Genomic DNA, 11,110 nt, shown 5'->3' on the forward strand with positions numbered 1-11,110 from the left:
GGGTTGACCAGATGGCCGCACTGAACAGAAAGCTCTCACAGGAGCAAAGGAGGCAGCTGGGGAGGTGAGGAGGGGGCAGGAGGCCCACCAGTCCCCAGGCTCCATGGAAGCCCACCCCCACCTCAGCTCAGAGGCGTATCCTGCCTGGACCTTCAGCCTCCTCAAACCCTTCACCATCCATGGGGCCTGCCTGACGCCTGAGGACTTCCAACTTACAGGTTTCCCCTTAAATTTTCACACAGTTATTAAGAGTTTGTGTGCACCTCGTGATCCACATACATGATCTTGCTTAGTTAGTGCAACAACCCCCAGGCCCATTTTACAGGCAAGAAAACAGAGGCTCAGAAGGGAAGGCTCAATGGGATCTGAGCCTCTGATTCTGAAGCCCAGGCCTGGCAGGGTCTCCTTCCCTCAATTCAGGACAAACAGACCTTTCCCAGACCTGCCACTAACCAGGCAAGGCACAGAGCCCCGGGCTGGCTGCCGACGATTCCCACCAGCCAGCGCGCTGCACATCTGTCCTCGGCTCTCGGGGACGACGCCCGGTGAGGGCAGCCCAGCCCCTGCACCCACCTCGGCCGACAGCTCAGCCCTGCTCCCAGATGCTCACTGGAGTTTGCAGGCTCCCCACTTTACAGATGAGGTGAGGGGCGGCCAGTCCCCCCAGCCTGGCCTGTCCCCCACTTGCCGTGTTGCTTCCAACTGCACTGCACCTACAGCGAGAGTTCGGCAAGGGCTGGGAAGACGTGGCTGCCTCAGAAGCAACGCAGCCCTGCGTGGGGTGGTTCGAGATTCAGAGGCATCGAAGTTGGACTTACCTGAAAAGCTGTTGTCACTGAACTTGAACCGGCAAATAACCAATTTCTTGTCCTGTGCATTCAGGAAGCCACTTCCTCTAAGCACCACTTGGTATTCCTCTGCAAGGACAAGGCACAGGCTTGTGAGGAGGACCCGGGCTGTGCTCCGTCTGGCCTGGCCGTTCAGGGTGGGGCATCCCCAGAGGATGTTCAAGGGGCTCAGGAAGGAAGCAGCTGTGTGGGAACCACCCCTGTGCGTCCTGGCTGAGAGGGGGCTGGGCTGGCCTCGTGTTGGGGAGAGGGGGTCCCCGAAACATGCCTGGCTTGGCCCCTCACTAGGGGCAGGCTCAGCCAGGAGTTTCTGGCCCTGAAATCTCACAGGGGTCCCTATAGCCCAAGGGTATAGCAGTGGGCTCAGCCAGGCCTTGGCCTACAGGTGAGAAAGGAGCTGACCGAGCACGCCCCAGGCACCCGTCACATGTCTGAGCTGGGCACCCAGGCCTGGAGGCCCGTGGGGCTTCTGACCACTTAGGCGGCTATTCCTTCTCTCTGTGCTTTTGGTGCCCAGTGCAGCCTGGAGGCACCTTGCACGCCGATCAGGAAAATCCGTCATGGAAGGGGTGGCTCTGTCTTAGCTGTGGCTCCAGAACTGGGATGACATGTCAGCCCTTGTCTCCTCCTGGCCCACCAGGCCCCAGTCGGCCCATGCTGGGGCTCAGTGGACACTTCCTTGACCCAGTGTGGGAAGGACTGAGACGCTGAGGGCTTGCTCAGGGCAGAGACCCTGGCCAGGTAGCTTGGTTGGGAGGGGGGCTCCTGGGCTTTTCAACCCCGAGGCAAACATTACAGCAGACACGGCGGGGGGGGCAGTTGGTGCCTCAGGGAGTTCTCTGGTGTTCCAGGCTTGTCTGTCCACCTGAACCCCATTCCTTCCACAGTGCTGCCTCCTGACCCAGGCCAGGTAATTCCAGCCCCAGCACTTGTGGGTTCCCAGGGAAGAGAACTGAGGGGCATTTCCTCTAAGAACTGGCCTGACTTTGGATCTGACAGTTCCAGTTTCTCCTGCCTCCCACCCTCCTGCCTCTCCCTTCCATCCATCCAGGGCAGAGGTTGTAAATTCAAGGTTTTAAAGGACAGAGGCATTCTTGGTCCTTGGGCCAAAACTGGCCTGCTTACCTGTTCCCTTAGGTTTGAAATCTTCTCAAAATACAGGGGCCCAACTCTAACAAATTGGACATTTAATCTAATAATCCCGATTTCTGGATTTTGTGGGAAATGGAAACATCCAGCCCCAGCAGTTGGCATTTCTGCATGTTGACCGTTGCTGAGAGAAGAGGCTGCTGTACGGGTAGATGCTGCACTGCAGGGCCCACCTTCACCCCCAGACTCCCACCTGGATAGCCAGTCTTCTTTGGCTTGGCCACCAGGCCCATTCCCTTTGCTCGCAGGAGCACTTGCTGGCAGTGACCCTGCCTGGGTGGCTCTTGAGCATGCGGGAGCAAGGGGAATCTCCAGGGTCCGCTAGCCTGTGCTGAGTCCCACATGCAGGCCCCAGGGACAGGCTGCGTGTCTCTCGGCAGTGGTGGTCTTGGCCATCAAGGGACTGAAGGCTTGAAGCTTCTTCTGGATGGGGCTTTCTGGTGGGATCTCAGCCTCCTCCGTTCTCAGCGTCCCTCAAGGGCCCCTTCTGCCCCACCCCACAGCTGGATGCAGGCTCAGTTTTTGCCTTGGCGGGATCATTAAACTTGTCCCCCTCCCCCACCCCACACAGGATGCTTTTTGACCAGCTGACCCAACCCAAACTGAAAAAGATGCCCCTCTATCTCCTGGAAGAGTCATTTCCCATTTACATCTTCAGAGTACTTATTGCAAACAAAGTATTTTGCAAGGCAGAACTGAAATTTAACAAAGCATGATGTAACTAGATGGAACCAGAGAAGGGAAAGCTTAGCTCCTTGCTTGCAGACAAATCAGGCTCTAGATGAGGCGAGTCCCTTTGCCACAAACAAAAAGCCAAGAGGAACCCAGAATCGGCAAACCTCTACCCAACCAAGGGCTGTACTTACACATTCATCCAAAAGAACATTTCCTACTTGCTGAGCATCTCCCATGCACTGATCTTTAAAAAACAGTTTCCCCCAAACCTCCCACCAACTCTGTGAGCTAGGCATCAGTATCCCAATTTATCGTAGAGGGAAACTGAGACTAAGAGAGAGTGAGTGGCTTTCCGATGGAGCAAGAGGAGATACTCTAGAGTTCTGCTTCCCCATAGACTCTCTGAACAACTAGCAAGAACGGGCAAAGCCATCTTCCTCAGAGCTCAAGAAAACAACTGTTAGCAGTTGCAGTAGATGGGAGTGCATCAAATCAAGGAAAGAGCAACTTAAGAACAGTCAGAAAAGGTGCTGGCACCCTTGCTAATCCCTCCCTACCCCTTTCCTGGCTCAGGCCTGTGCTCTTAGGGTAGTTCTCTGTCACACAGTCACCCCTATGTGCATACCGGGGTGCACACATGCACAGGCCAACATATCAGGTGGCAGCAGGAAGGACTGAATCAGGACACAACTCTCTGGCTCACTGTCCCAGAATTTGCCTTGCATGCAGAAGCAGCTTGTGTAGGAAAGAATCAAATCTCAGCAGCCTGGGGCAAAGGATTACCACCTTCAAGGAACAAATTCTTGCTCCCAGGACTGGAAAGACTATTTCAGAGAGAAAAGAGGGAGAGTTCAGATCCTTATAAATGGAGGTATTCCTAAGGCCACAAGCATTCACCCAGGAGAATACATACGCTAAGAAAAGTCTGGAGAGGACCCTGTGCATTCTTCCTGGGCTATTCTTTAGGTTCATGTTTAAGAGGGCAACACCGACCAACACAGAGCCAATCTGCAAGGCTATGAAAGGTGTATTCTGCATTTCTTTGTTTTTGTTAGCTTCTGACATTCAAGGAAATCTTGGGCACATCACTAGCACTATAAAAACTTAAGGGGGGCAGGCCACAGTCAGAATTCTCAGCTGTCATACCAAGACCTGGGTTCAGTTCCCAGTGCCTGCCCAGGCAAAAAAAAAAAACACCAAAAGAAAAAACTTGAAATAAAATAAATAGAAAAAACCTAAGGGACAGTTCAGAGACTAAATTCCAGAGGTAACAAATTAAAACATTAAAATTTACAAAAGATTACAAGGCATACAAGGAAACAAGATACAACGGCTCATCTAAAGAAATAAAATAAAATATCAGAAAGCACCAACAAAGAAGACTAGACGATGAACATACTAGATAGATGTTTAAAAATGGTCAAAGAGCTATCGGAAAACATGGACAAAAGAATTGAAAGATACCTGGAAAACAATATATGAAAAAAAAGAAAGAGAGTTTCGGTTAATAGAAATTATAAAAGGGAGCCAAATATTGGCTAGAAGTCTACAATAAAGTTGAAACTAAAAGTTCTTGACAACCGGGAGTGGCTGGGGGGGGAATGGCACCAAGAATGAGCCTCAGAAGTTCCTGGCTCGTCACAGGCTACCAGGACCACAGGGCTGCACAGGGCTGCACAGGGCAGGACAAAACCAGTCTCAGACAGGACAGAGAATGCTCAGAATCCACCTCAAGCCCCTCCAGCGGGCACTCAGCACACATGCCGTGGGCGGGTCCCAAACCTGACAGGTGCAGGCTTGAGAAGACAAGCTGCCTGGGTCCCCTGGGGGAGGCTCTGACTCTGGCCACATGTGATGGAGGCAAAATGCCACGAAGCTGCTATAGGGTGTGGGGACAGGGAGCCCAGGTGAATCCTCAGCTCTTACCTCCCACACAAGCAGTGATAGGGTCCACAGATTTCAATTCAATGCAGCTCCTTTCTGCAAGCTGGAATATAGAGTAGGGCAGGGGGGGCAGGGGGAGTGAACAATGGAGACATATTTCAGAAGCCCCTCCTTCCTTGCAGCTTCTCACACCCCCCCCCATATCCAGCACCCACTCACCCTGTCAGTGATGCTTGTCAGGGCATTGAATCCCCCAGTCACTCCAAAAGCGTGGTCCTTGCTGTCTGCAAATCCTTCCAGCTACAAGGGAGAGGAGGTGGCTTGGACTCACAGCCAGGGGACTGAAGGGGCTCACACAGGAGACAGTCTCTGGCTACCATGTCCGGGGCCCAGGGAGTGCTACACTCGAAGACTAGATCCTTCTGTCTGCCAGCAGAACCCTCTTAAGGAGCAGCAAACTCCTGCACCTTCATTTGGCCAAGCCCCTGTTACCACGCTCTGCAGTGGGCATGGGTGGCTCCAAATAATGTGGGCTGCAATATCATCCCGGGAACCCCTGGGAAAGCAGCCTCTGATACCTTCCCCAGGCCCAAGGGTGGTCCCTGGGTTACCTGTTCTGACTTACCTGTGACTGTTCGTAATCTTTTACGCCCACGCCATAAACAGTGGCCCCCATCGACCGAGCCTTTTGAGCCTAAGAGAGAGAAGAAATTAAGTATAATGCACCAAAACGTGTGCAGGAAAACACACATAACCATGGACTGAACTTACTTCAAACTTGGTTTCTTCATACGGCTTTGGCTCTAGCGTTCCATCCGTAAAAGCAATAATCATGCTGGAAACCTTCTTACCTGTGGGACAAGTGAGGATTGGCTGCATTGAGAAAGGCACCAGGGGTGCATCAGGTAGCCACAGGCTTCCAGGGCCATGGAGATGCCCAGGCCAGTACATGGCCCAGTGCCCTGACACCAAGTGTTCATGGGCAAGGCGTGGGCAGCTCCCTGGGAGACACAAGCACCACATCCAACTGCAGGCTTTGCAGCAGACCCCGGAGTGAGAAGACCCTCAGCCTAGGCCCACATTGCAGACAAGGAGACTGAGCCTCTTTAGGGCCCCTCCTCGCTGGCTGCCCACATCCTCCCCATCAACAGATGGTACAGCCTGTGCCAGGACAGGACACTGAGTCCATACATGTGACAGGTGTAAGACACCAGAGCAGCAGCCAGACTCTCCTGTGGAAGGTGTGCTGCAGGGCTCATGGCAAGGGGACACTAGGGCCAGGCAGGACCTGGGGGGGTCCCCACCAGTGTCCTGGGGCTCAAGACACCTGGCCAATTGAGAAAGGACCACATGCCCAGATCAAGGCCTCAGCAAATGCTGGTGCAACTCCCCTTACAAAGGTTGAATCCCTAAGCCTAAGTGGAAGTCTGTCCTGTTCTGAGGATAGCTTCTCACATGGTCAGGGATGAAGTCACAGGGTAAAAGGACAAGGAGCCAAAAGCTAAATGTATAGCTCAGAGGAGAATGTGCTCAGGAAAGGGTGAAAATCTGTAAACAGAAACCTAAGTCTGCTCAAGGTGCCCTTGGCTGCTTCCTTCGCTTTTCATGCAGTCGAGCTGCAGTCGCCAGAGGGACACGGCCTCATGTGGAAGCGTCTTGAACTTATCAAGACCAAGAACTACAGGCAGATCTCATTCATCTTTCATAAATCACTAGATGCAGCGTTTCCTTATTCTCACTGTACAGATGAGGAATCTGTGGCTCCATGAGGTGAAGGAATTTTCTCCAACTCAGCTAGAATGTGGCTGTGGTGAGACTGGAACCCAGAGCTCGCCGATGCCCCAGCCTGGCTTTGCCCTCTACACCTGAGAACACCGCAGTCCACAGGTGGCTTACCTTCCCCGATCTCTTTTTCAATCTGCTCATTTGCCTGCAACGAAATGAAGAAACATTGGGAGAAGGCGGGTTAGATGATCCAAGGAATACTCTAAGAACTTTATCAATCTGGAAACATTCTCCAAGCTCTAGCAGTGTGTACCTTTTTAAACCCTTCCTGCATGAATGTAGATCCCTCAGGTATGATAGCCTGAAGGTCTTTAAGGCCACGTTCGATTTCTTTTCTGAAACAAAATAGAGAAGAAGGGGTTGAGTTGGGGGGTGCTGCTAACCAATCGTGCTGCATGGTTGAGCAAGGATGTGGGGCGACTGACCCCCGGGCAGGTCAGCACCGTGGGGGGCGGCTCTGCTGTTCCCATGGGACTGGACTGGTTTGCTGGGGGCTCATTCATGTCCCATGGCTCCCAGCCTCCAGCCCCCAGGGACCCTACCCAGGGCCCGGCCTCTGATGTCCACAGTCCAAGTGGGGAACGTTCCCAGCATGGGGAGCTGTAAGTCAGGACTCAGCGTGGATCAGTTTCCACCAAAGTCCTCAGGGTCCTCAGGGCAGCACCCGCCCCTCCCATGGGGGTGGTTTGGGAAAGTGCCCCCCGCTTGTCTGCTGTCCTCCCCCCCACGGCCACAGACTCCTGGGGTGGGCTCATTCCCACTGGCTGCTTCCCCTTGAGTCAGCACTAAAGGAAGGAGAGGCTGTTCCTAATCAGAGTGCCAGGGCCCCTTGGGTTCCTGTGCTCCTCAGAGAAAAAGGCCAGAGGCTGGGAGGAGTCAGCCCCACAAGGTGTCTGTGCAACCCTGTCAGGTGCCATTAGAGCAGATGCACAGGTCAGGGCAGGCAGGGCTGGTGCTGGGGACCGGGGGGGATTGCAGTCAGGCTAATCTGACATGATGTGGTGGACCTGGCCCAGCAAGGCTGGCCTCAGGCTAGGGGCAGAGGGTCTGCTGCAGTGGGGTGAGTGCTCAGGGGCTCAGGCCCAGTTGAGGAGGTGAGGGGGCCTTGGATCCAGATCCCTGTAGGGGGCTGCCCTGCAGGCAGGTCTGCAACCCCCCGCCTCTGTGGACAAGCCTTCTCCTTGTGAAGACACTTTCATCCTGAGAAACCCTCTTCCTGGTTTTCCCCCTCCCCTGACAGCTTTGCAGCCCCTCTGCACTCTGGCCTCCTGCCTGCAGGGCAGCCTGCTTTGAGGACCCTGGTCCTCAGCCAACTGTAGCCCGTCAGCATCACCTCGGAATGCACCACCCCAGCCCAGCCCAGGCCATGGGTTCTCAACGGACCATGCAGGGGGCCCTCCTGCCTCTCCTCTCAGGCTCCATGGGCCCCCTTTGGAGGACCCCGCCAGGCAGGTCCCACTCCTGCCCCTCTGTGCCTCCCTCCTCAGCTCCTGGGCAGTGGGACACGTTTGGGAATAACCAATCCTAGGTTGAGCCCAGCTCTGATGGAAATCCCATGGGCCCTCCTTGGGCTGGCTGCCGGAGGACTCAGAGTGCCATGGCGCTGCATCCTTCCATGTACACTGCATCTTTTCCACTCCCCTGTCCCCCACCCTTCATTCCTGTCATGCCCCCCCCAACAACTCCACTGCCCAAGGAGACCAAGGAGGTCACTGCCAGCCTCCCAGCCCTGCTCCCTGAAGCCTCCCTGCCTGGGAAGAAGCAGTAGCCTCCCCATGCCACAGGCCAGCTCCTCCTCCTGACACCCATGCCCTCTCCTGTCTCCTTCCTCTCTGCCCCCTGCCAGGGTCCTTCCCATGGACCTTTTCCCATTTCAAACCCACTTGGGTCCTCTCTCCCAAACCCAAATGACGCCCACGTGCACCCCACCTGGCTTTCTCCCAGCCCCGGAACCTCAGCGCATTCTAGCTTTTCTGGGAGCCAGATGCCTGGCAGGCTGTCCACATTCCTGCCTTTACTGCACCCCCTTCTCCCTGGAGGACGCCCACAGCCTCCCCTGCTGCCCGAGCTTCTCTCCAAGGTGCTGAAGCGCTCTCCGCATCCAGAACCCAGGCGCTTCCTCCAGCTGAGGTGTTCTCCCCTCTCTTTTGGGTGTCCCCACTCTGGATTGGGCTCCAGGCCCTTGTGTCCCTGAGTGCCCTGAAACCTTTCATGGATCAGCAGCTCTGCAAGCCCCATTCCCCTGCTTCTGCACAGGCCTCTAGATCTGCTTTGAAAAGGTAAGATGGCACTTACCTGTCTGATGTGAGCGGCATGAGAGTGAAGCCGTCGGTTGAATATAAAATAAACGACATCCGCAGCTTCGGGCTGGGGACGAAGCACCCACTCGTGAGAAGTCATTCACACAGATGGAAATGACACCAGCAAACAGCCAGGCCGGGGAACAGGCCAAATACCTCCTGCCCACCCCCATCTCTTCCATTTGGGACTCGATCCCAACCAGGTAATGCCCACACCTTTAGTAAAGGATTTCAAGAGCTTTAACTCAAGAGAGGGTACCGGGATGACAATCTGCTCCATCCATAAACCCCAACACCCCAAAATACATGCACGCACCCATACCTATGTCACCTCTTACAGTGACATCAAGACCTGCCCTCTTGTCCCTCAGGCCGCAGCATATTTCCCTTCTACTGTGATATATTTCATAGCTTCCTCCTTCCTTTCCTCCCCCTCCTCCCACCTCAAACTAATTATTCTCCCTTTGGGGACTGGGTCAGAGACGTCCCTCTCCTTCATTGCTCTTCCCAGTCTTTAACAAGCTCCTCCCAACCCCCAGGTGCTCCACCCCTCAGTGACCACAATGGACTGTTCAGTGGGATCCGTTCTCCACTCCTCATCAGTGCCCTGGGCTCAGGAAACCCACCCGAGGGACTTGCAGGCCCCCCAAGTCTAAAAAGGCTGTGCACTCTGCCAGGCAGAGGACAGGTACCCTACAGCACTGAGAAGCCCGCATCATGGGGAAGCCGTACTTCTTGAACTTATTTACTAGGTCCTCCACAAAATTATAAACTTCCATCCAGTTGTTGTTGATGCTGCCCGACCTGAAAAAAGAAAACATGGGCCAGGGAGATGTGGCACATGGGTCCAGCTCTCCCCCTCTTCCATCCTCTTATTCAACAAGCCCCTCCCCTTCCCAGCACAGCCTTGGAGTGCAGCAGCCCTCAGGCACCAGGGTGCACGGCCCTGGCCAAGGGTTTTCATCATGGTGGACAGTGGAGCTGGAGTGGCCCTCTGACCCGTTTGCCCAGGTTGGACAAGCCCCTGGACTTGGGACTTCCAGGGCTGAAACCAAGACAGTCCCAGGCAGACCAGGAGAGGTGGCCCCTAGGTGGGAGTTGTTTAGACAAGGAATCAGGGGGGATGTATTTCAGGGCAAATCCCCAGTGGATTCTGAGGGGCTGCCTTCTCATGGGTCTACCTCTCCTTGGTAATGACCATTCCCAGCTGTCGGCTCCTCTCTGGCCCTTTAAAGGTGTCTGTGATGGAGTGAGGGCAGGAGCTCTTCTGCACCACTCCCACCCTAAGTCCTTTGTAAGCTACAGCCCAGCTCTGCAGGTTACCCAGGTCTAATGTGGAAGTGCCTCTGCTGGACTCTTGCCTTCATGGGCTTCAGACACTGCCCGACTGGACCCCGAAGGTAGGATATCTATTGGGAGTCTGTTTCTGATCTGCCAAGCCTTCCTCACTGCACCCTCAAGTTATGCCTTCTCCCTCCTATTTCTAGGACCACCCCATGATTCCAGCATTACTCTCATTTAACACATGAAATAACTGAGGATAAAGCAGGGCAAGCTGTTTGCCACAATTTCTAGAGCTAGCATGGATGTGAACCTACCTCCAACTGCAAGCCCCTGCTCTACTCATTGCCAGAGGTGCAAACACCCTGAGTGATGCCCCAGCACCTGAAGTTTGCTGGCAGCAATGCACTAGCCTCTGGAAACATACCTACAGTACAGATTTTACACTCAGCAGTCCCCAAGCTAATGTGCAAGGCCACTCCTTTTCCTAACTAATGCTGACACTATTCACTCCCCTCTCATTACTCCTCTTCTCTCTTTTTGCACCCTTCCCCTCAGTGCGCCCTGAGCGGGTGCGCGGTGGGGGCGGAGCGTGTGTCGGTAGCGCGCTACCAGGCAGTTGGCTGCGGGTGCCCCGAAACTGCTCGCTACTGAGACCTGCTCGGCCCTCACCGCGCACCTGCTCACCACAGTATGGTGGTCCTCCAAAAGTTAAATATAGACATGCCATATCACCGGTGCATCAATTCAACTCCTAACTATAGAATCCAAAAAAGTGAAAACAGGGACTCCACCAGATACCTTTGTATTATCCACAGCAGCATTTTGTACTAGAGCAGAAAGGTGGAAACAAGTGTCTAATAAAATATGAATTCAACCCAATCACCCCACTTGATGGTGAGAGCCAGAAGTCCTCCAGAAACACTATGATGGTTTTTGTTTCCCTCCGTAGAAGAAGCATCTGGAGAAAAGCCTAGTGCATTCTTTCTGCCTCAGGAAACAAGGAGTTCGCAGGGGCACCTCTGCTGTACCTGAACCTGGGACTACCCGTGAACCCCCAGGAGACAAAGGGGCTCTCTGGGTCCCCAGGCCAGGATCGGAGGGCCTCAGGGCTCCACCTGCAGAGCTCCGTCTTGCTCAACCCATCCCCAATGCACACCGTTTCCTCCCCCGGGTCCCTGCTCCAGA

The 11,110-nt window shown here is 54.4% G+C and overlaps 1 protein-coding gene across 4 annotated transcripts in view; it reads right to left on the minus strand.

Moving 5' to 3' along the window:
• LOC143653573 (anthrax toxin receptor-like) overlaps positions 1 to 11,110 on the minus strand; it is a 35,371-nt gene that overhangs the window by 19,622 nt on the left and 4,639 nt on the right. For 3 of the 4 annotated variants that reach the window (XM_077124699.1, XM_077124698.1, XM_077124700.1), the window contains 9 exons: positions 9,374 to 9,445; positions 8,637 to 8,708; positions 6,595 to 6,676; positions 6,453 to 6,486; positions 5,328 to 5,407; positions 5,182 to 5,250; positions 4,776 to 4,856; positions 4,599 to 4,659; positions 819 to 917 (listed from right to left, as the gene is read on the minus strand). In XM_077124699.1, the coding sequence (XP_076980814.1) occupies positions 819 to 917; positions 4,599 to 4,659; positions 4,776 to 4,856; positions 5,182 to 5,250; positions 5,328 to 5,407; positions 6,453 to 6,486; positions 6,595 to 6,676; positions 8,637 to 8,708; positions 9,374 to 9,445 (650 nt within the window). Of the gene's footprint in view, positions 1 to 818; positions 918 to 4,598; positions 4,660 to 4,775; positions 4,857 to 5,181; positions 5,251 to 5,327; positions 5,408 to 6,452; positions 6,487 to 6,594; positions 6,677 to 8,636; positions 8,709 to 9,333; positions 11,091 to 11,110 lie in introns of those variants that run through there. The other variant, XM_077124701.1, reaches the window with a different exon arrangement.

The sequence above is a fragment of the Tamandua tetradactyla genome, chromosome 13, assembly GCF_023851605.1.
Source record: "Tamandua tetradactyla isolate mTamTet1 chromosome 13, mTamTet1.pri, whole genome shotgun sequence".
NCBI lineage: Eukaryota > Metazoa > Chordata > Mammalia > Pilosa > Myrmecophagidae > Tamandua > Tamandua tetradactyla.